The following is a 24,673-nucleotide window of genomic DNA, read 5'->3' as shown; positions in this document are numbered from 1 at the left end:
AGTCTAGTTTTTTTTTTTGAAAACAGACTAGTTTTTGTCGGTTTCTTTTATGAGATTTGCTTCAGTCCAATAAAAAGTATCTCGAGGTGTCTCGTGGTACTAAATCGTTTATATCGCTGGATCTAACAGTATACATCATACTCAGCTAGATCTAATGATAGAAAACGATTTGATATCTCGAGGTACCGGTACTTTGAGATACTTTTTATTGGAACAGAGTAAATCTCTTCGTTTATAAACCATGGTTCTCTCGCTTAAATTTCTAAACGACTGCATAAACAACCGCTGAGACATGCTTTCTACTCAATATATATTCACACACTAATAATTCCGATGGATTTATTACTAATAATCCTGATATATTATTCCTCGATAATCTGACAAGACAGAACTACTGTCAGGTGCGGTCGACCTAGCATATGCCAGTTAGCGATGAAGATTTTGATTATTTTGCAGTTGAGCCTTCAACCTCCAAAACGGACAAAATGCATGCGTGTTTCCTTCATGTCTGAACTCTGAAGTGGCTTCACGCTCTAATTTCAGCCAGCACTGCATGTCCAATTAATCAATCCACCTAACAGAGGTGAGCCAACACGATCATATACCAACCAGCATGGCAATATGGCATATTGTAAAGAGCATCTCGCTGTGCAGATGTCCCTATATAAAACAAAAATAATTGACTACTCATAATACCAGCACGAAACATGCATGAGTTGAATTTCCGACCAACACCAGAAGTTACGTCAGATATCACAAGTATGTCTGTAATTCGACCAAATGTTACAAATCACTATTCTAGCTCTTTGTTCCTAAATGGATGATGGTATTGATTTTTTTTATATAATCACTTATCTTATTAAAAAAGTAGTGCGGACATATAAAATATAACTAATACTTAACATATGTTTTTTACTTGGTCATTCAAACCACACAAAAATGGTACCTAGCTTTTACTTTTAACAAGACGAATAAGACGAATGGTTAATAGTCATGTCATGTCTGGAAATAGGTGGCTATTTCTAGAGCAACCGTACAAAAATCAATCTAACTGACAATTTAAAGATTCAAACCAATTACCGCTAAATAGTTAGTATAAAAGAGGCACTTAGTTCTCACAAAGAGGAAAGCAAAAGCAGAAAGACAATCTAGAGTGACTTTAGCTCTACTCCCACATGCAACTTAACTAGGATATAAGCATGGTCCTCAAAAACATCTCCTCTTCGTATTCTTCTTTTTAAAGATTGGAATTATGCAAAACTGAGTAGCACCCCCACCGTATGCAATAAGCCACACCCGAAATAGAAAATAATGCACTAGGATAAAGGAAGGCATAAGAGGTCCCTTTTGCATAACAACATTCTCAAACATTTACAGTTGAAAATAATATAATTATTAACAATATTATCTCAATTCTGAACATCGCGCGTTCCAGAAAAAAGCGCGCTCAACTCTGAACAACAAACAATTTTTTCTCAAGACCACGGTCTCTACCCATGGATTAGCCCATTTAGCCAGACCGCATTTGCTCCAGCCCAATCCAAGTAGAGCGACGGCCTAATCCAATGCAACCCACGATGGAGTGAATCATGGTCCACTTAATACCAACCAAACCGATCCAAATCAGCATCCAACCCATTAAATCCAAACAAATCCAGCCCATTACTAGGCTTAGGCTGAGTTCAATGGAGGTGGGGATGAGTTAACTTATCCGGCACGAAAAACGTAGTAATGGATTAGTGCATGATTAATTAATTACTAATTATTAAAAAAATATAAAATAGATTAATATGATTTTTTAAAACAACTTTCCTACAGAAAATTTTTGTAAAAAATATACCGTTTAACAGTTCAGGAAGCGTGTGCGTGGAAAATGGAGACAAGTTAACTTACCACCCTTGCCAAACGCGGCCTTAGTCTGCACAAGGCTTCATTTGTCTCCTAAGAAAATGAACATTTAACTGACATATATATCGCAGGAACACTGCATATGCCTTAGACCCGTTTGAATTCTGGCATATTGCTACTTGGTGCCAAACTCGGAATCGAGGACCAAACCAAGCCAAGCTGAATGGGAACCGATGGCAGCTCTGTCTCTTTTCTATTTTAAAAAAAGAAAAGAATTCTATTGGAAGGATAATACAGATTTAACCACTTTCAATTGGCAGCGGGTGAGTGTTTACTTTACACTGAAACTTGTCGTGTTGGGGATTAATTAACAGTTGACGAAACCTGATTCGTGCTTAAAAGTGTTATTTTGATTCTGACTGATTAACACATGTGCCAACATTCAAGAGTATGGAGCATATGTGCTTTTGTCCACGCTATCCAGGAGTAGGCTATGACTAGCCAACCTATCAAAACCATCAGATACGAACTACAATTCATTCATTCACCCAATGGCTCAAAATAATTTAGGTGGCATGACTTCATGCGAAAAAATCGAGACATGAAATCATCCGATGGGTAAAAATAATAATGGTAATATGAGAGAAAAATAATAATGGCAAAGAAACGAAAAAAAAAAACAAACACAAAGAGAGAAATAAATCCAAACTAGAAAGAACAAAGAGCCCCAGCAAGGCTCTCCCAACACCCTGGAACAGAAACCTACTTAACCATGATCCATAATCAGCAAAAGCCCCTTAGCATCGACTAAAACTCCAAAGGCTTGCCCCGTTGAATACATATCCATTTTGATGCTTCCAAACAGTCCAATCATCAAGGATGACCAAAGTATTTAAGCCTTTCTAGATAGTCCCTCGTACCAAATTAATAGCCCGACTTCACCAATCATGAAAGGAGTTGTGAAAACTTTAAACCATAAAACCTTAGTTATGTGCTTGATAATACCACTTTAAATTTGCAACTTAAATGATGTAATGAAATCCATCTGCATGCACAAACAACGAGAACCACTGTAACTCATTTTTCTGGGGTCAGTTCGACAAAATATTAGAGCAGCACTGTGCTGCCTGTGTGGATCTACACTGTTAGCTAATAATCTTTTGTGTTTTCTAGTTTCTACTATAAAAATGTCATGCCAGAAAAAAATGAACAGAATATTGGGTGGCCTCAGATAGGCCAGAAATCTTTAGTGATTTAAAACTGCCTGGTTTACAAAACTTCAAGGCTTTCTCCAACAGAACATGCTCTGAGCAGAAACAAAGAAAAAACACGTACAAACAATTCATGAGTGGAAACTGCGCATTCCCTTCAAATTATACTGCTGTATGTTTACATGACCTGGATTCTGGACAAGTCAACTATAAGTGAGTTTGGCACTAAAATTGAGTAGAATCAAACCTGATATGACACAGCTAAACTTTTGTGGAGAATTGCTGCAGCATATTAGATGAAATCATTAGGTTTACCTATCCTAATGTTCAGCTTCTGCAAGTAGCTCATAATAGCAGTCTTTTGCCAGCCCTTAAAGCTCCTACAAGTCAAGCATCACTTTACAGAATTTTAAACTAAAACAGATCAAGACTGGGCCACACAATAAGGTAATGATGTACTGGCATCTTTTTCATACAACTGGATACCACCAACAGAAAAGGATACGATACTTACTTTTGATCAAGATGTGCTATAACTTCACCGCCAGGAAATGCTGCCTTTGTGGCATCATATGAAACTTTGATGGAATGCTTCCACATCCCACCAACCTCACTAAAACTCTTCCCAGTTCCTTCAGGTAGCACTTCCATTGGCAATGAATAACCAGAGAGCAGATGACCCACCCATACACCATCTTTGCTAACATATTTCAAGAATGAAATGTCAGGAGAACACTCATTTCTTCTTCCCCTTTGTAAAACAAGTAGCTAAATGCCCATAGACGGAGATAAAATATGGAAACAGGTTGCAATCAACTGCAGATTCAGTTCCCGCAAAAGGCATATTGCATCAACACTTTGGGCAAATGTCGAGACAAACAAGTAGTTTGTCTGCTGCTTGTTAGTTCAGTTTTTTTTCCTTAACGTCAATAGGTTATCCATTTACTACAGAACAATACCAGCCTTTAGCCCCAATTAAGTTTGGGTAGAGTAGGGATGGAATATAAGTGGAATCAGATGAAATAGAAGAAAAAGTAAGCTAACAAAGGATGGTATATTGCCACTTAAAAGAAAAACGACATTCAAGCTCATTGTTCTGGTACATGGATAGCTACTTTCCACAATTTCCTACCCAAAGAAAATTCTTTGAATATATTCCATGTCTTTAATTCTCTTCTAACTACTTCTTCCTATGTTAGTTTTAGCTGGCCCCTGCCTCCTGTTGTATGTTCAATATGGCTTACTGGTGCTTCAAGGGGCCTTCTTTGAATATACCTCAATCGCATTAAGCAATGTTAAGTTTCTCCTGAAGCAGTACCTAGTCCTCAGTGTTTTTTCCATTTCATAGATAAATTTTGTTAATGAAGCAGATCCGTAACCTTGCAAGTTGCAACTCTTGTAATTGCAGTAAATAAAGTTCATGTTCAAGCACTTGCATTTTCAGATTTCTAGTAAAAAACACAGATGTCCTCCTCTCCCCTCTCACACATAGCACGCCATCCCCCTTGCCAAGAAAACCAAAAAAAAAAAAAAAGACAACTGTTCTTTCTACTCCATTTTGAACTAGAAATGTGAAGTTATTTGGGACGTAGTAAATACTTAAGATCCCAACCCTGGTCTGTTCCCAATGGGCCCATAAAACAACCAATAGCCTATCATAGCCCAATATTCCACATTGAAAAGCATGGGCGCCCCACTAGTGATTAAACAAAGAAGGAACAGGATAGAACACACCCAGAGATAAATTTCATCCTGATAAATATCCTAGCAGTTTGGTGTTAGTGACCATCTATGGGAGTATATTACAAACATAAAATTAATCTGAAATGTTACAATTATCAACACATGAGTTTAGATTTCTTGCTGAAGTCGTTACAGAATCCTCCTATAATGTGGAAGGACTTCGAAATATTCAATGTACATGATTTAACTACTAGGTCGGTATCTCCTATACAGAATGAAAGATACCTCAGAAGCAATGCAGCACTAGAAACTGTCTGAACTATCATAAATAATAAACTCACGTCAGTGCTTACATGACAATATCCATATGACGAGGAGCATAGTGGCCACCTCCTATGCCAAGTAGTACTTTTTCACCATTACTGCATAGCAAGAAATGAGGATTAGAGCTTAAAAAGGAAATAAATATGAGGAGAGGATACTTAGAAGGAAAGAAACATCACTATTCAGATACCAAATAAACAGATTAACACGGCCAACGAATCTAATAAGAAAGAAAATAATTAGGACAACACTGTGAACATAATTGCTATGTAGACTTCAGAAACTGGTTCAGCCGAGCTGTTGCAGACAAAAGACTCCTGACTTGTATTTTAATCTGTGCTCAAGAATGCAATAAGAGAAAAGTGACCATCTCCATACGGTTATGTCTAGTAGTATCACTGTTTTACATAATTATGCCTGAAATTAAGATTTGGGTCAGATTGTGCCATTAGGATTTTACAAGCAATGGTCTTTATTAACTCCCTTTTCTCCGATGCCCATGTGCTGCAGCTACCTCCATGGTGTCACCATGCTACCAAGGTTCAGGTACACCTACCTCACTTGGGCCTAAAGCCCATTACCTCTCTATCACACCCATTACAATAGCACATCACAATAGCATGGTTACAAAACAACATCATCCATTTTTGCTCCATTAGATTGATTAGTAAGCCATCTTTAATGGTTTAAGGTATATTAAAAAAAATATAGAGACAAATTGTATCTTAAAGGGCAATAACAATTGATCCACCAACCAAGCAAAAAGAAATAAATTGGTATTTCACTTCCCAGTTCCCAAATGAACTAATTTCTTTCAAAGCATGTTGCCTAGAAAACTTCTATTGTTACTGATGGCAAGTAGAACATTCGTCACATAATCGTCAAACCATGGTAGAACCATAATCATCTTGTAGTATATAAACATTTCATCTGACCAAATTTTGAGTGTGTCAATTCCCATATAAAATACTTCATCCCAAAATAAGTTCATCTTTTGGGATGGAGGAAGTATTATACTAACACTCAATTATACTAGCTAGTTAGTGCAGTCAAATTTTCAGTTCCAAATAGTCTTCTTAATCTCCTCAACCCCACAGAACCAAAATGGAAGTCTCTGACTTACCAAAACCATTAATAATTCAACAAAGGAGAAGAATACATATAAACATACCCCTGCCAGGTTCCAACAGTTTTTCCTTCCTCAAGAAGACCTTTCCAAAGAAGCTGCAAGTGATGGATAAATTACTTCTATATTATCCTATATTTTCTTTAAACAAATTATATTTACATTCACAATTTCATGAATCTTTCCATCACATATGAAATTTTCCATATCAATTTAACTTTTGTGCCATATGATCTTGTGGTTCAACCAAGAAACCTTTGGCTCCTCCTGGAAATCCAGTATAAAACATATACACAGTAAAAGAGAACAGAGAAAATGACTCAACTAGAGCAATTGCCTGAGCAGCATCTTGACGACCCCAATATTCTTCAGTACTTCCTGAGAACATTGATATTAGCAAATTTTGGCTCAACACATCAACTGCTATTATTAGCTTTTTTTATAACTTGTACTACCTCCGTTTTTTTTAACACCTTTGACTTTTCGATCTATGTTTGACCATTCATCTTATTCATTTATATAATTACTACCTCCGTCCCATATTAAGTTCATTTTTGTTTTTAGGTACAATACTTTGACTCTTCGTCTTATTTGAATTTTTTTTACGATTAATATTTTTATTGTTACTAGATAGTAAAACATAAACAGTAATTTATGGGTGACTAATTTTTTAAAGTTTTTTAACAAATTTTCAAATAAGACGAATGGTCAAACGTTTGGAGACATAAATAAAAAAAATGAAGTTATTATGGGACGGAGGTAGTATTAATTATTTTGTAGTGATTTGCTTTATCATTAAAGGTACTTTAAGCACAACTTATAATTTTCTAGGATTTGCACAAAGAATTTGAATAACATGAATGATCAAACAGAGATCCAAAAGTCAATCTGTTTCAATACCAATTTCTTTGAAAACCCACAATTTCTTTCAATTATGGCATGCACATTGCTATAGTTGCAATTATCTACCTAAAAGTCATAGCATGTGTATAGCATTGAAGAGCACAGAACAAGTATACAACATAGATTACCTGAGTAAGCTAATAGCACAGATGTTTCTAAAACTGTAAAAAACATGTAAAAGGACAATGAAAAAACCCAGTTTATAGGAGGCTTTTCAAAGATGACAACATGCTAATACAGAACATGAAAGCATGGATGTAAATCCATACCTATCTCAACAAACATCGTGGGTGTATTGGTGACTGGTCCATGATGAGTAGCTTCCAGTGTAATCTTCATTCGCAATAAGAATTGAAATCTTAAAAGAAGCTAAGTCAGAAAGAAAAAAAAAAGAATTCATCATGAGAAAAGGCACCTCAAACTCTGGAACAAGACCTTGGTCTACAGCAATCTTTTGCATCAAACGGAGCCATGGGCCAATTCGAGGATTTGGAAGAGCTACCCATCCTGGCCTCCCTCCTTGAGGCAGCGTCTCATCTTCCCTTAGATGTGGAACACCTTAAAAACACCAAAAATAAGAAAACCACGTTTTTATCAAACAAATAATCCTTGTGGTAGTATAAAGTATGGATTCAAGAAACATAGATGCATTGTTTGCAAACAATCAAATAAAAAATCATGTCAGTTCAGTATCTTTTTAGGTTTATTAATCAACATAGATGACATATCCTATTTAAGTATTCCATGCAATTCAAACACAAAAAATCTCAAACTTTTAACTGGGCCATTGGGATAAACAAGAAACAAAAGACAATATGACTAAAAAACCAACCGATTGGATGGACAGTAAGAGCAGGACGGTTGGAGGCAGCAGTGTGCTTGCTGAGGAATATGACCTCAGAGACATCCTCTCCAGTGGCTGCCTGCCACCGGAGGTCAAGATCATCCTCTGCAATGATGCTGCGTTCATGCTTTAATAGCCGAACATCCCCATTTATGAAGCTATCCATCCCCCCCTAAGAAACATACACCAGCAGAAATTAACTTAGAATTGCTACAGAATTTTAATGAATTAAAAGAACTGGGAAATGCCACAAACATAGCATCAAATAGTAAATAACGACAAAATTTCCAGCTAAAACTTGAAAAAAAAACAGATTCTAGACCATAATATATGTTCTTGATCTCTATCCCGATTTTTGGCCTCTATTTTGCTTGGAACAGGTCACAAACCAATTACATGCAAACGAAACATTGGAGGGTTCTGGCCTTCAGGGACACCCATTTCTAACCAACTCTTTTTCCATAGACCACCATTTATCACTGAGAAGAAACATAGCACTATTTGTTTTTATCAGTTGGATTGCTTTCTTATATAAAGCAGTGTTCATTTGTCATTCTGTATGGTTCTAGCATGCATCTTTAGATAAAGATCTATTGGCTCCCATGTTCATGGTTAATCTATGTTGTTCTCATGAATACACATAAATCTGGATTTGCTTGTTAAATGGGGCAGATAATTTTTTGTACACTTCTTGTGATGAGACTAATTGATCAAGTTGGTAATTTTCTAAATACAGTCTTCTGTTCTGCCACACAATTATGTTAGCAAGTTCTATGATTCAAACATAAACAAAAATATTCCACCTTTAATATTGCATGGAAACATATAGCTATAAATGTGTAGTGTCTGCTTGATTCATATTCATGGCTTAAAGCTTGAGTATCAACTTAAATAAATTGGCATTTGTATATCGTCATAGACACAAATGTTTTAACTTTACTTGTCACCAAACAGAACTGCCGAAAAGCCACCCTGCATTTTGTTGTTATTCATCCAGTGGACTTTAATGTGGCGGCATTTGTACTGAAGTACAAAGGAGCTCCAAAAGCTAAAAGGAATATACCAATTTTCTACTATCAATGCTCATTCTTGAAACGATTCACACTATAGAGACAGACTATTCTTAGCTGTGCAACATCATTATCCGTAATCATTCTGCATTATCAACAAGCATCAACATAAAAATCTCTATCTAGTACCTAGAATTGCATAAACCGGAACCAAAAGGATATCCCTGTAGTATGCTTGAAAAACAGAGTAGAAGAACATTTCCAGCCTTTAGAAAGAAAATGGCGGGTCTGCCGCATTGAACAAGATTCCTACTCCACAACCACAAATACCACAATCCAATAAACACTACCCATGGTGCAAATTCTAATAAGCAGCAGCGCAACTATCGGAGAAACAGGGGACACAGCCCGCAATGAACAGCGTAGACCTGCGGATTGGATTGGAATGGATAGGATTCGCAGTAGGGCACACCAGGTCGCTTACGGGGATAGGCGGGCCGGGGGACCACCCGGGCATGGCGAGGAAGGCAGCGGCTGGGCCGATGGACGCCGGGTCCGACGCCGTCGCCACCACCAGTACCACCATCTCCGGTTCCTACTCCGACCACACCTTTCCCCACCACAAGTACCACCGCTGTTGTCTTCACCGTCGGCCGGAGTTGTGTCTATTGAAAATCGCTAAAATGTTGCTCCTATGTGTCTGCCGGAGAAGATGGATCGCGTGACTTAAGATAAAATGCGGTTAGCGAGGTAATTTATCACTCTAAGAGTTTATACCATTTTATTTATAATTTTCACGTGAAATAACATAAATGCCCCTGAGGCAAACTAAAGAGATTGGACTCTTTCTCATGCGTTCCTCTCTTAGACTCCAGCAAACTAAACAGATTGGGCTTGCCGTGAAGAACGTTGGTCGCCGCCCGCCGCCGGCCCCACAGGCTTATTTCTGGTGTGCTATGAATTCAAACTTTTGGTGAATACAATCCAAAATTAAGTTATCAAATTTTGTGTTTGCTGCTTATTTTTTCTGCTCATATTTTTGTGTACTCACTGGTGGAGAGCACCACGCACAGGCAGAGAACAAGCCAAGCCTGCATGCACACATAGCGATTTGTTTTGTTTTCCTTGGGGGCATTTACGTTATTTCGCGTGTAATGAATTCAAGAAAACCAAAAATACAAATAGAATAGTATAAACTATTTGGAGTGGCAAAGTAACTACCTAGCAATATATGAAGTGACATTTTATCCAGTTCTGTCTATGGAGTGGTATTTCATCGAAACCACGTGAACTGATTGATATATTTTCTGTTTTCTCATGTCTACGGTAGGCTTGATTTTCTTTCTTAGGTCAAGTTTTTGATTTTTTTAATTTATTTTACTTTTAATTTTTTAAAATAACAGTGCCAAAAACATCAGACATTCAGATAGTGATAGTGTTGTCACAGTGTGTATCTTTTATCTTTACTTAAAAAATACGGATATTTTTGTCTTCACATGTCATTGGTCCTGCACGTTAGTCATTGTGGCATGCACGCCTCGCGTTCACCCGAGCGTTACCTCCTCGACGTAGCACGTTGCTACCTCGCTTGCGTGCGCACGCGACGTACCTCGCCCTTACTCTGGTGTTCGAACACAACTTTGGTAGCAAAAGGATCGAGCATTAAAGATACGTTTGGATTCATCAACAACTCCACCATTCTTACGAAGTCGACCAAGATTCGGCTATTAACTTCGGGATAACTACACAAATTCAGCGTCCACTTGGTTTACACTCCGTACTCAAACACAACTTTCGTAGAAAAAATACTGAACACGAAAGGTACTCTTAGATTCTATCAAAAACTTTACTACAAGGTTTCCCGGCTAGCACAACGGCACGGTAACGTTGCGATAAGGGTAATTTCATTGCAATATTGAACAAACGCAACAGATTCATGGCGTTGGGAGGTGTTGCAAGTGTGACTGTTGCAATAGCATATTGCATCGTTGTTGCGTAATGTTGCAATACATATTGGGTTTCGCAACGACATGTAGTGTGGCAATGCTTTCAAAAAGCAACGATAGTTGGTGTTGCATGAGTAGTATTAGCAACCATAGTCATCATGGCTACAGTTGGTGGCGATCAAGTACTATCACACAGTACACGCGTGTGGTAGTAATACCGATTATCGCCACACTATCTGTTGGTACCTATTATAGCCATGGTGTTGCAATAGCTTTAGTGGCTATCACAATGAAGGTGAGTCATTGGTAGGGTATCGCAAAGAGGTTGCGGTCGTCGCTAAACGACGAAATGATATCGCAACAAGGTTTGTGGGCGTCGCTATAGACGTGAACGGTAACACAACGAAATAGGAGTAATTGCGATATGCACACCGTTTGTGGCAACATGTATGAACTCGAGGCTACATACATAGACACGAATTACAACGAACTAGGAGACGTTGCTACATGTTTAAAGGCAATTGCAACCAAATATTAGTCGTCATTATATAGCATTATAACAAACATATGTAGGATTATAACACCATGGTCATGGCAATAGTTAATTATTGCCTAACTAGAAATATTTATGTTGTGATTACTATAAAAATATTAAATTGGTAATGCAACCAAAATCTTTCACAAAATAGAGTATTAATGATAAAACAATCCATCATGTCTTACAACCCATCAAAATATCCAACGCACTAGTAATGACACATTAAAACACTAATCTCCTTTAGATAACAAAATTCAACAATATGATATTACAAACTAGAAATGTTGCTTCAAGACAGACTTTGAAGACGAATTTGTATCCCCAATTCCATATTGTAGACCACTGCATGTTAAAAAGAATAATGATCGTAAAGATCAAGGCAAGTATACAAACCATTTTGTATGAACAAAGTAAATAATCATGACATTTGCATAGTACCTTTGAAGGGCTAAGCAATCCTGACTCTTATTCCCTACTAAAGCTTCTGTGTCCTACATAATAAACATATAACATATAGTATGATGTTAGATAAGAGAATAGTAGCTTATATGGGTTTTTGCAAGCACTATTCCATTACACACCTGTTGTTTCTTTTTCCCAGCATGCATTTTAGCACCTGCTAGCAGCTGGTTTGTAAAAATATATTTTGGTCTTGTAGCTTTATCGTGGTTGTTAGTGAACAAACTCTTTGAAAGTTTGGAAGCATTGGGTTTCGCAGTAGGTGGAATATTTTTAGTGTTGTGACAATGCTTCTTGGCTCGATATGGAATTTAAAAGAAAATAGTTTATTCGAATAATGCTAGCTTCCATTTAATTCAGAAATACATCACGATAATTGGAGTGCTTCTTCATTTTGGTTACTTGAGGATCTGGGTTTGGTGTTTGAACATTCAATTGCACTGGTGTCACCGCATGGTCATCTTCATTGCTCACATGTCCATCTTTTGTTATATGGTTGTTTTCAGAGATAGCATCTTCATTCTTTGTTGCACTATTGGTCTGAGGGGCAGCATTCTGCTCATTCCGTACAATGACAATTAAGCGATGAGCAACTATATACATCTATTCTACTTGAAACTTATAAAATAAAAGTACATAGTAGATATAAGCATGCTTTAAGATCTTTTGTCAAGTCTTATGCAAAATAGTTATACACTCAATTATCATGCGATAAAGTATGTAGCAGAAATAGGAATGCTTAAAGTCCCTTTGTCAAGCATTATACAAAACAGTTATGCACTCAATCATCATGCAAGTTAACTTTAAAGTATAAACATTCAAAAAATTATATGCCAGAGTTACCTGAGCCATCATTGCTTTCAATTCTAGCATAAGTGAATCTTTAATTGAGGATCTGAGTTGTTCCTTCTCTGCTTCCCTCTTAGCAGCTTGCTTTGCTAGCTGCCCTTTTAATCACAGAAGCTCAAGTTCTTGTTCTTGGACACTCTCTTGAAGCAATTTGTTTTTATTTGGATTGAACATGTAGCTATACAAACATGACTTGGTCGATTTTGCTCTTGTTGTTTCCTTGTAGGTATCCTGGAAAACAAGGTTCCTTTAGCAGTGACAGGTGTCGATTCTTCTTGACCCAATTTTACTCACGTAAATACTCTCAGACATCTCATTTGACCATCTTCCTCTCTTCGTGTGAGTAGTCTTAAATAGTTCCAAAAGACCTGGCTAAGCACCTGTTTCTAGATCTCTCTACAGTGACCATATGATGCTTCATTAACATACCAGTTTAATGTATTAAAAGTCAAAGAATAACGTAACAACTTCATACCTTTTCCCAACTACACTGAGAGAAAGGTTTTGAACCCATGACATGCATGGTTTTCATTTCTTGACGGTTGGAAGAGTTCTGACTGCTAGTCTTCTGTAGTGAGTGAACAAGTAATGTTTAGAAACGTAAAAATGCACCAATGCGTGATTTTTTAATTAAATAAATAGTTTCACACCTTGAACTTTTTAGTTCCAAAGTACATGATCAAATAGTGCCACTTCGTGATATGTAAGTCTTCAGGCATGTTTCATTCTCGAATGATAATTGTTATATGCCTTGTAGGTAGCACTAAAAGTGGATCACCAACCTTTGTACCGCTCTTGGGAAATCTTCCATATCTTTTCCTTAGCAACAACAAAGATTGCTTATGCACTTGCTTCACACTTCGCGGTCGAACACAACTTTGGTAGCGAAACTACAGAGCACGATTGGTACACTTGGCTTTCATAAACAACTTTACCATTTACACAAAGTCAACAAAGATTCGACCATGAGCTCTAGTATAACTACACACATTGTATATGCACTTGGTTTGCGCATCGTGGTCGAACCCATCTTCGGCAGCGACACTACAGAGCACGATAGATACACTTGGATTCTATCAACAACTTCACCATTCACACAAAGACGACTGAGATTCGACCTGGAACATTAGGATAACTACACAGATTGTGTATGCACTTGGTTCACAATTCATGGTCGAACAAAACTTCGGTAGCGACACTACAGAGTACGATTGGAACACTTGGATTCCATCAGCAACTTTATCATTAACACAAAGTCAACCAAGATTCTACCATGAACATCGGGATAACTCCATAGGTTGTGTATCCAATTGGTTTACACTTCATGGTTGAACACAACTTCAGTAGTGAAACTATAGAGCATGATTAGGACACTAGGATTCCATCAATAACTTCATCATTTAGACAAACTCACCAAGATTCGACCATGAGCTCCAGTATAACAACACACATTGTGTACGCACTTGGTTTGCACTTCGTGGTCGAACACAACTCTGGTAGCGACACTACAGAGCACGATTGGAACACTTGGATGCCATCAACAACTTCATCATTCATACAAGCTCGACCAAGATTCGACCATGTGCTCCGGGATAACTACACACATTGTATATGCACTTGGTTTGCACTTCGTCGTCAAACGAAACTTCAGTAGCGACACTACAGACCACGATCGGTACACCTGGATTCAATCAACAACTTCACCTTTCACACAAAGTCGACCAAGATTCGACCTGGAAAGTCGAGAAAACTACAAATATTGTCTATGCACTTGGTTTACACTTCGTGGTCGAACACAACTTCGGTAGCGAAACTACAGAGCACGATTGGTACACTTGGATTCAATCAACAACTTTACCATTCACACAATGTCGACAAGGATGCGACGATGAGCTCCGGGATAACTTCACACATTGTGTATGCACTTCGTGGTCGAACACAACTTCGGTAGCGACACTACATAGCACAATCAGTATACTTGGATTCCATCACAACTTCACGATTCACATAAAGTTGACCAAGATTCGACCTGGAACATCAGGATGACTACACAGAATGTGAACGCACTTGGATTGCACTTCATGGTTGAACACAACTTCAGTAGCGACACTACAGAGCACGATGGAACACTTGGATGCCATCACAACTTCACCATTGACACAAAGTCGGACAAGATTTGACCTGGAATATCGGGATAACTACACAGATTGTGTATCACTTGGTTCACAATTCGTCGTCGAACAAAACTTCGGTAGCGACACTACAGTGCACGATCTGTACACTTGGATTCAATCAACAACTTCACCATTCAGACAAAGTTGACCAAGATTCGACCTGGAAAATCGGGATGATTCAATCAACAACTTCACCATTCAGACAAAGTTGACCAAGATTCGACCTGGAAAATCGGGATGACTACATGGATTGTGTATGCACTTGGTTTACACTTCGTGGTAGAACACAACTTCAGTAGCGAAACTACAAAGCACGATTGGTACAATTGGATTCCATCAATAAATTTACCATTCAGACAAAGTCAATCAAGATTCGACCATCAGCTCCATGATAACAACACGATTGCTTATCCACTTGGTTCACAATTCGTGGTCAAACACAACTTCGGCAGCGAAACTACAGAGCACGATTGGTACACTTAGCTTCGGTAAATAACTTTACCATTGACATAAAGTCGACCAAGATTCGACCATGAGTTGCGGTATAACAACACACACTGTGTATGCACTTGGTTTGCACATCGTGGTCAAACCCAACTTCGCTATCGGCACTACAGGGCACGATAGCTACACTTGGATTCCATCAACAACTTCACCATTCACACAAAGTCGACGAAGATTCGACCTAGAATATGTCACACCCGGAGTTTCGTCCTAAGCCTAAATCGTAAGAAGAAATCTGTAAATAACAATTGGCTTAATTAACTCAGGAAGAATCCCTCTAAAAGGAGTTAATTCAATTAAATCGAGGCTCGCAAATCGACTAACAGGACTTAAATTCAAATTTGCAGAAGTATAAAAATTGGCCAACCAATTAATTTAAAACTCGGCAAAAGTGGGGTTTTCCTTTTTCCCTCCTTTTTCCTTTCTTTTTCCCTTCCTTCTCAAATTGGGCCGAAGTCCAATTTTTCTCCCTCTTTCTTTTTCCTTTTCTTTTTCTTTTTTTTCTTTTCCTTCCCGGGCCGGCCCAGCCGAGCCGGCCCACCACTTCCTCCTCGGCCGGCCCAGCCGAGCCAGCCTCCGCCAGCCCGCGCGCGCTCCCGCCTGGGCCGCGGCTTCGGCCCAGATCCCGCGTCCGCGCCCGCGCCGCGAGTCTGCGCCGCCTCCCTCCTCTCCCGCGCCACTGACAGGTGGGGCCCACCTGTCAGTGACCGTTTCGCCGCCCCGCGCAAGCCCGCGCCGAGTCCGACTCCGCGCCGCTGCCGCATCCACCGCCGCCGCAACCGCTGCCGCCGAGACCGCGACGTCCCTGACTCGGTCTCCAACCTCCGCCCGCCCTAGCCGGCGCCGCCACCCTATAAATCCCGAGCCGCCGTGCGCCGTCGCTCACTTTCCGCCGTCGCTCGAGTCGCCGCCGTGCTGCCACCGTTCGCCACCGCCGCGCAATCTCGCCACCAGACGCCGGTCGTCGCCTCCTAGCCGCGTCATCGTCTCCGCCTCGGTGTGGCCAACCTTTCCCGGGCTCTCGTCGTCGCCGGTGGACGCCTCGCGCCCGCCGCAGCTCCTCCAACCTCTCCGCCGCCACGTCTCGCCCCCTCGCCGTCACCCGTCGATCTCCGCCGCCGTTGCCGATCTCCCGCTCCCACCCGCGTCGCCACCTCCGCCTCGACCTCGCCGACCCGTCCGGGCGTTCGCCGCCGCCGGTGAGCGTCCCCACCCTCCTCCCCTCTCTCTCCCCCTTCCCGGCCGACCGCCGCCGAGTCGCGCGCCGTCGCCGGACGAGTGCGAAGCTCGCCCCTCCCACCGGCCGCTACGGTCGTCGTCGCCTTCGCGTCGCCGACGTCTAGCCGCCGTCGCTTGCGCCCGCGCGTGCCGCGCTCGCTGCTCGCCGGTCGCCGCTCGCCAGTCGCCGTCGCCGCTGTCTTGCCGGGTGCGCTCGTGCGTCGCCGCCTCCGCCGTCGTCGCCGTCGCGCCGTCATCGGACGCCGGTTGTCGTCGTCGGCGCCATCGCCGTCGCGTCGCCGTCGCCGTCGCCGTGCGCCGCCGCCGCCGCATCACCCGCAGCTCCCGCCGGTCGCCGCCGTCCGCCCGAGCCGCGCTCTGCTCCCCTCCTGTCTGTTCCCCTCTCGCTAACGAGTGGGCCCCACCCGTCAGTCGTCCCCCGCGCCACACCTCCCTCTCTCCTCCCGTGGGACCCGCGTGTCAGTCTCTCCCTCCCCCTCTCTCTCACCGATAGGTGGTCCCCACCTGTTAGCCGTCAGCTTCCTCTCTCCTCGCTGACGTCAGCAGCCCCATTAATTGCGCAATAATTGATTTAGGACTTTTCTGTTTAGCTAAAAAACCCAGAAAACTTCTAAAATTCATAAGTAATTCATCTAGTCTCCGTTTAGGTCCATTTAAATTTCATTAAATTCATAAAATTGTCAAGAATCCATTAAAAATAGTTTCTTTTGCTGTTTCAGTAGAGTTTGTGCCTGTTTTATTTATTTTTGTGCTTTGTCGCTTAGATTCGGACCCCGCCGAAGAGCCGGTTTACTTCGAGATCGTCGCCGAAGTTCCCCAAGGGCCAGAGCAAGGCAAGTGACACTCATCCTTGAACATATTGAACCCATTATTGCAAATTCCCCGCTTATTTACTTCAAATATGCATTGTTTTAATTAAAGTATTTACTTTATGTTATTTTTCGGGTAAACCTTATTGTTATGCCATTGTTTATCCAAATTTATTCATTGCTGGACCAGGGGTAACTTGATTAGAGTTAGGCCTAGGGTAATGCTTAGCCATGCTTAGACCAAATAGCTCATGGGATCACATTTAATGATGCTTAGTTCTGAATAGCTGAGACATTGATTCATTACCCGGTTCGGGTTAATGTCAACTAAAATATTGATAATGGTGGGCTATGGGTGCATGGTTTTGAGAGTCGCACCCGTGGCAATTAAGGACCGGTTCACGGGAAACCCTGGAAGTAATTAAGTGCTAGCCATATGCCGAAATGGGTAAGGTGGGATTTGAAGCATGACTTCGAACTATTTGACGTACCCAGGCAAGGGTAGGCGTGATGGAGTATGGACGGGCAATCGTGGTGTAACGAGAGCCTCTGCTGCTTCCGGATCTACCAAGGCACAAGAGGGGACTGCCCGACTTGGTGTAAAGGAGGGGGTGAAACCTGAAGTGTGGTACGATTAAATAGGGAGGGTTGTGTAACGGGTCCTACCACGGTCTCCTTTCCGGTATACCATGGTGGTATGTCGGCGCACGTTCAAGTGTAGTGGAGCCGTGTCTTGTGGGTACAGTAGTACACCTCTGATCAGAGTATAAACTATTCGAATAGCCGTGCCCACGGTTACGGGCGAGCTCCCAGCTTCACTGTGATTAGTGAACCTTTAATAACTTGAGTAATTGGTTTTCCACTCGGGACTACTGCAACGTGGTGTAACGTTGAGTAGTGGTTGGGCCTGTTGCAACGTGGTGTAACGTTGGACAGTGTTGTGGTATTTTACAACTGTTACTTGTGCTTTACTGTATTTAATTATCTTCGTTCTTTGAATCTCTGTTATTTGTTTAACTGCTGCTTTATCGCAACTAACCCTAGCCTGTCCTTGTTAATCCCTATGCATCATTTATTTTCCTCCTTGTCCGTGTTACTTGTTGAGTACGGTGGTTTGTACTCAGCCTTGCTTAACTTTCCCACCCCAGAGCAAGAATCGAGTCCGATGGAGGTGCCTCTCAGGAGTGAGCTGTTCCGCCGTCGAAGCTTTGCCTGTGGACTGGAGTCGTACCCGCTGGAGCTAGTCTACCTTTGTTTTACTTTCCGCTGCATTTCCGCTAGAATAAGTGTAATTTTCAGTTGTTTCTAAGAACGATGGTTATGTAATCAACATTATCTTTTTGTGTACCCTGGCTGGTCCTGGACAAGGAATTAATACACAATTAAGTTCAGAAATTCGTGTGAGGAATTTCTGGGCGTGACAAGTTGGTATCAGAGCCACCTTTGACCGTAGGATCAGCCCAACGGAAACCCTAAGAGCCCTCTGCTTTCCATGTTTGTGCATAGTTTGCGAAAGTTAGAGTGTTTTGAAAATGGGTCAGTGCTTTTCAAAAGCGTGAGTGATTTAAAAAGACAAAATGTCACGCCCAGAAATTTCTCACACGAATTTCTGAACTTAATTGTGTATTAAATCCCTGTCCAGGACCAGCCAGGGTACACAAAAAGACAATGTTGATTACATAACCATCGTTCTTAGAAACAACTGAAAATTACACTTATTCTAGCGGAAATGCAGCGGAAAGAAAAAACAAAGGGGTAGACTAGCTCCAGCGGGTACGGCTCCAGTCCACAGGCAACACTTCGACGGCGGAACAGCTCACTCCTGAGAGGCACCTCCATCGGACTCTGCTTCTAGCTCTGGGTTGGGAAAGTTAAGCAAGGCTGAGTACAAACCACCGTACTCAACAAGTAACACGGACAAGGGGAAAACAAATGATGCATAGGGATTAACAAGGACAGGCTCGGGTTAGTTGCGATAAAGCAGCAATTTAAATAAATAACAGAGCTTAAAGAATAAAGGTAATTAAATACAGTGAAGCATAAATAGGTAAACAGTTGTAAAATACCACAACACTGTCCAACGTTACACCACGTTGCGACAGGCCCAACCACTACTCAACGTTACACCACGTTGCAGTAGTCCCAAGTGATACCAGATTTTACTCAAGTTATTAGGGTTCACTAATCACAGTGAAGCTGGGAGTTCGCCCGTAACCGTGGGCACGGCTATTCGAATAGTTTATACTCTGATCAGAGGTGTACTACTGTACCCACAAGACACGACTCCACTACACTTGAACGTGCGCCGACATACCACCACGGCATACCGGATAGGAGACCGTGATAGGACCCGTTACACAACCCTCCCTATTTAATCGTACCACACTTCAGGTTTCACCCCCTCCTTTACACCAAGTCGGGCAGTCCCCTCTTGTGCCTCAGTAGATCCGGAAGCAGGAGAAGCTTTCGTTACACCACGATTGCCCGTCCATACTCCATCACGCCTACCCTTGCCTGGGTACGTCAAATAGTTCGAAGTCATGCTTCAAATCCCACCTTACCCATTTCGGCATGTGGTTAGCACTTATTTACTTCCAGGGTTTCCCGTGAACCGGTCCTTAATCGCCATGGGTGCGACTCTCGAAACCATGCACCCACAGCCCACCATTATCAATATTTTAGTTGACATTAACCCGAACCGGGTAGTGAATCATTATCTCGGCTATCCAGAATTAAGCATAATTATATGTGATCCCATGAGCTATTTGTTCTAAGCATGGCTAAGCATTAACCTAGGCCTGACCCTAATCAAGTTACCCCTGGTCCAGCCACGAACAAAGTTGGATAAACAACGGCATACTAATAAGGTTTACCCGAAAATAGCATAAAGTAAGTATTTTAATTAAAACAATGCATATTTGAAATAATAAAGTGGGGAATTTGCAATAATGGGTTCAATATGTTCAAGGATGAGTGTCACTTGCCTTGCTCTGGCCCTTGGGGAACCTCGGCGACGATCTCGAAGTAAACCGGCTCTTCGGCGGGGTCCGAATCTAAGCGACAAAGCACAAAAATAAATAAAACAGGCACAAACTCTACTGAAACAGCAAAAGAAACTATTTTTAATGGATTCTTGATATTTTTATGAATTTAATGAAATTTGAATGGACCTAAACGGAGACTAGATGAATTACTTATGAATTTTAGAAGTTTTCTGGGTTTTTTAACTAAAAGAAAAGTCCTAAATCAATTATTGCGCAATTAATGGGGCTGCTGACGTCAGCGAGGAGAGAGGGTACTGACGGCTGACAGGTGGGGACCACCTGTCGGTGAGAGAGAGAGGGAAACAGAGACTGACACGCGGGACCCACGGGAGGAGAGAGGAGGCGGGCGCGAGGAGCGACTGACGGGTGGGACCCACTCGTCAGCGAGAGGGAACAGAGAGAGCGCGGCTCGGCGGACGGCGGCGACCGGCGGGAGCGGCGGGCGACGCGGCAGCGGCGGCGCACGGCGACGGCGACGCGACGGCGACGGCGCGACGGCGACGACCGGCGAGCGGCGACGGCGCGATGGTGACGACGGCCGGGGCGGCGACGCACGGGCGCAACCCGGCCGACCAGCGGCGACGGCGGCTGGCGAGCAGCGGCAGCGCGGCACGCGCGGGCGCAAGAGACGGCGGCCAGACGTCGGCGACGCGGAGGCGACGACGACCACGGTGGCCGACGGGAGCGGCGGGCTTCGGCCTCGTCCGGCGACGGCACGCGACTCGGCGGCGGTGGCCGGAAAGGGGGGAGAAAGAGGGGAGGTGGGTGCGGAGGCTCACCGGCGGCGGCGAGGGCGCGGACGGGTCGGCGAGACCGAGGCGAAGGTGGCGACGCGGGCGGGTGCGGGAGATCGGTGGTGGCGGTGGAGATCGATCGGCGGCAGCGGCGGGCGAGACGCGGCGGCGGCCGGGCGACGAGGGAACGCGCGGCGCCGAGGAGGCTCCCTGGTGACGGCGAGGGCGGCAACAAGTCGGCGACAGAGGGACGGAGGTGGTGACGCAACAGAGCGGCGACGACCGGCGACGGGTGACGAGATTGCGCGGTGGCGGCGAACGGCGGCAGCGCGGCGGCGACTCGAGCGACGATGGAAAGCGAGCGACGGCGCGCGGCGACTCGGGATTTATAGGGTGGCGGCGACCGGCTAGGGCGGGCGGAGGTTGGAGACCGAGTCGGCGACGACGCGGTCTCGGCGGCGGCGGATACGGCGGCGGCGGTTGCGGCGCGGCGGCGACGCGGACTCGGACGCGGCGCGGCGCGGGCGAGCGGCGAAGCAGTCACTGACAGGTGGGCCCCACCTGTCAGTGGCGCGGGAGGGGAGGGAGCGGCGATGGACTTCGCGGCGCGGGCGACGGGCGAGCGGCGAGCCGGGCCGGAGCCGCGGCCCAGGCGGGAGCGCGCGCTGGCGGGCGGAGGGAGCGGCCGGCGCGGCTGGGCCGGCCGAGCGGGAAGACGGCCGGCTCGGCTGGGCCGGCCCGGGAAGGAAAAGAAAAAGAAAAAGAAAAAGGAAAAAAAGAGAGGGAGGAAAATTGGACTTCGGCCCAATTTGAGAAGGAAGGGAAAAAGAAAGGAAAAAGGAGAGAAAAAGGAAAACCCCATTTTTGCCGAGTTTTAAATTAATTTGTTTGGCCGAATTTTATACTTCTGCAATTTGAATTTAAATCCTGTTAGTCGATTTGCGAGCCACGATTTAATTGAGTTAATTCCTTTTAGAGGGATTCTTCCTGAGTTAATTAAGCCAATTGTTATTTACGGATTTCTTTTTACGATTTAGGCTTAGGACGAAACTCCGGGTGTGACAAACCTACCCCCCTTAAACGGAATCTCGACCCCGAGATTCGGAGGCACTGGCGAAGAGGTGCGGATGGGCGGCCTTGAGCTCATCTTCTCTTTCCCATGTTGCTTCTTCTTCTGAGTGGTGACTCCACTGAACTCTGCAGAATCTGATCACACGGTTCCGAGTCTTCCTTTCACTAGTTTCTAGAATCCATGCTGGCTTCTCCACATAAGTTAGATCTTCCTGCAGATCGATGTGCTCGGAGTTGGTCTGTTCCTCAGGCACACGGAGACACTTCTTGAGCTGCGACACATGGAACACGTCATGGATTCCGGCCATGTTAGCGGGGAGTTCCAACTGATACGCAACCTCTCCCCTGCGTTCCACTATCCGGTATGGTCCCACGAAACGTGGTGCCAATTTTCCTTTGGTCTGAAACCGGTGCACTCCTCGCAAAGGTGTGACGCGGAGGTACACATAGTCTCCTGCTTCGAAGGCTAAGTCCCTTCGACGATTATCCGCATAACTCTTCTGTCTGGTTTGGGCCGTTTTCAACCTTTCACGGATTATTCTGACCTTTTCTTCCGCTTGGCTTAAAACTTCAGTCCCAAAAACTTGACGTTCTCCTGTTTGATCCCAGAAGAGGGGTGTACGACACTTTCGCCCATACAATGCTTCAAAAGGTGCCATCCGCAGACTGGCTTGATAACTGTTGTTGTATGAGAACTCTGCATACGGTAGATTCTTATCCCAAGTTCCACCAAAGTCGAGAGCGCAAGCTCTGAGCATATCTTCAAGAATCTGGTTTACCCTCTCTGTCTGACCATATGTCTGGGGATGATAGGCTGTACTGAAGTTCAGTCGGGTTCCCAATTCTTCCTGTAGCTTCTGCCAAAACTTTGAAGTAAACTGACTCCCACGGTCAGAAACGATCTTCTTCGGTACTCCATGTAAACACATGATCCTAGCCAAGTAAATCTCGGCTAATCTTTTCCCTGAGTAGGTAGTGTGAACTGGTATGAAATGAGCGACCTTTGTCAATCGATCAACAATTACCCAAATCGAGTCATGACCAGCGGCAGTTCTTGGTAAACCAGTGATGAAATCCATCCCGATTTCTTCCCATTTCCATTCTGGAATCTGGAGAGGTTGCAATAGTCCTGCTGGCCTTTGGTGTTCTGCTTTGACTCGTTGACAAACATCGCACAAGGCGACGTATTCTGCAATCTCTCTCTTCATACTAACCCACCAAAACTTTTCTTTGAGGTCCTGATACATCTTAGTACTCCCAGGGTGAATAGAGTACTGGGTTTGATGAGCTTCTTGGAGTATCAACTCCTTCAACTCCTTGTTATCTGGTACGCACAACCTGTTTCCCATCCAGATTGTTCCATGTTCATCTTCTGAAAAATCTCGAGCCTTACCAACTCGCATATTTTTCTTTAGTTCGGCTATCTCCGGGTCATTTGCTTGGGATTGGCGTACTTGATCCACCAAAGTGGGCTGCGCTTCTAGGGCTGCCACAAAACCTTCTTCGACTAAACCCAAATTTAGTCGTTCAAACTCCTGTTGCAACTGCTCACAAACTTCTGTTGACATCGCAGCGTTGCAGTAATTCTTCCGGCTCAAGGCATCTGCAACCACATTCGCTTTGCCTGGATGGTAGTGGATACTTAGATCATAATCCTTGATCAATTCCAACCATCTTCGCTGACGGAGATTCAAGTTACCGGAGTTCCTCCGTGTTCGTCCCCCAACCTTCTCAAGTACCACCGACCCCATGGAGGCAAGTGATTGGCTCCATGCCATCGAGAAGAAGCTCAACCTTCTGCAGTGCACTGACCAAGAGAAGGTCTCTTTTGCCGCACATCAACTAATGGGTCCCGCCTCTGCTTGGTGGGATAATTTCCTGGCTACCCGCACCGCTACCACGGAAGTGACTTGGGCGGAATTCTGTCTTAATTTCCGCAAGGCCCATATCCCCGACGGGATAGTCACACAGAAGAAGCGTGAGTTCCGCGCTTTGCACCAAGGTACCAAGACGGTGACAGAGTACCTTCATGAGTTCAATCGCCTAGCGCGATACGCTCCCGAGGATGTCCGCACTGATGCCGAAAGACAAGAAAAGTTCCTCGGAGGCTTGGATGATGAATTGAAGAAGGAGTTGCTTTCGGGCGACTATGCTGACTTTGAGAAGCTAGTGGATAAAGCCATCCGTCAGGAGGACCAGCACCTCCAGATGGACAGGAAGAGGAAGGCTTCGCAGTTCAGGTCTAACCAGCCGCCTCCTCAGAAGCCCTGGTTCCACACCGGCCCCTATCCTCAGAATCAGCAACACGGGCAATCAACCTTCATTGTCCGTCAACATCGTCCATACAATCCCAGCAA

At 43.6% G+C, this 24,673-nt stretch overlaps 1 protein-coding gene across 9 annotated transcripts; it reads right to left on the bottom strand.

Moving 5' to 3' along the window:
* Positions 1 to 249: 249 nt before the first annotated feature.
* Positions 250 to 9,674, bottom strand: LOC102705842 (D-aminoacyl-tRNA deacylase). 9 transcript variants are annotated; one of them, XM_015840768.1, is made up of 10 exons: positions 9,422 to 9,674; positions 7,928 to 8,111; positions 7,511 to 7,653; positions 7,365 to 7,428; positions 6,518 to 6,570; positions 6,238 to 6,290; positions 5,096 to 5,164; positions 3,574 to 3,759; positions 3,375 to 3,439; positions 2,391 to 2,893 (listed from the first exon to the last, which is right to left on the bottom strand). In XM_015840768.1, exons 1-10 carry the CDS (start codon positions 9,533 to 9,535, stop codon positions 2,871 to 2,873), a joined length of 954 nt encoding a protein of 317 aa, XP_015696254.1. In that variant the 5' UTR covers positions 9,536 to 9,674; the 3' UTR covers positions 2,391 to 2,870. The 9 variants fall into 9 exon arrangements, with proteins under 9 accessions (XP_015696257.1, XP_015696254.1, XP_015696256.1 ...); XM_015840766.2 differs by lacking the exon at positions 2,391 to 2,893 and adding an exon at positions 3,054 to 3,253; XM_015840769.2 differs by lacking the exon at positions 2,391 to 2,893 and adding an exon at positions 3,055 to 3,253 and having other exon boundaries at positions 9,434 to 9,674.
* Between the last annotated feature and the right edge of the window lie 14,999 nt (positions 9,675 to 24,673).

The sequence above is a fragment of the Oryza brachyantha genome, chromosome 9, assembly GCF_000231095.2.
Source record: "Oryza brachyantha chromosome 9, ObraRS2, whole genome shotgun sequence".
In the NCBI taxonomy this organism is placed as follows: domain Eukaryota; kingdom Viridiplantae; phylum Streptophyta; class Magnoliopsida; order Poales; family Poaceae; genus Oryza; species Oryza brachyantha.
The sequence above is the reverse complement of the archived record's forward strand: the minus strand, read 5'-3'. Positions and strand labels throughout refer to the sequence as shown.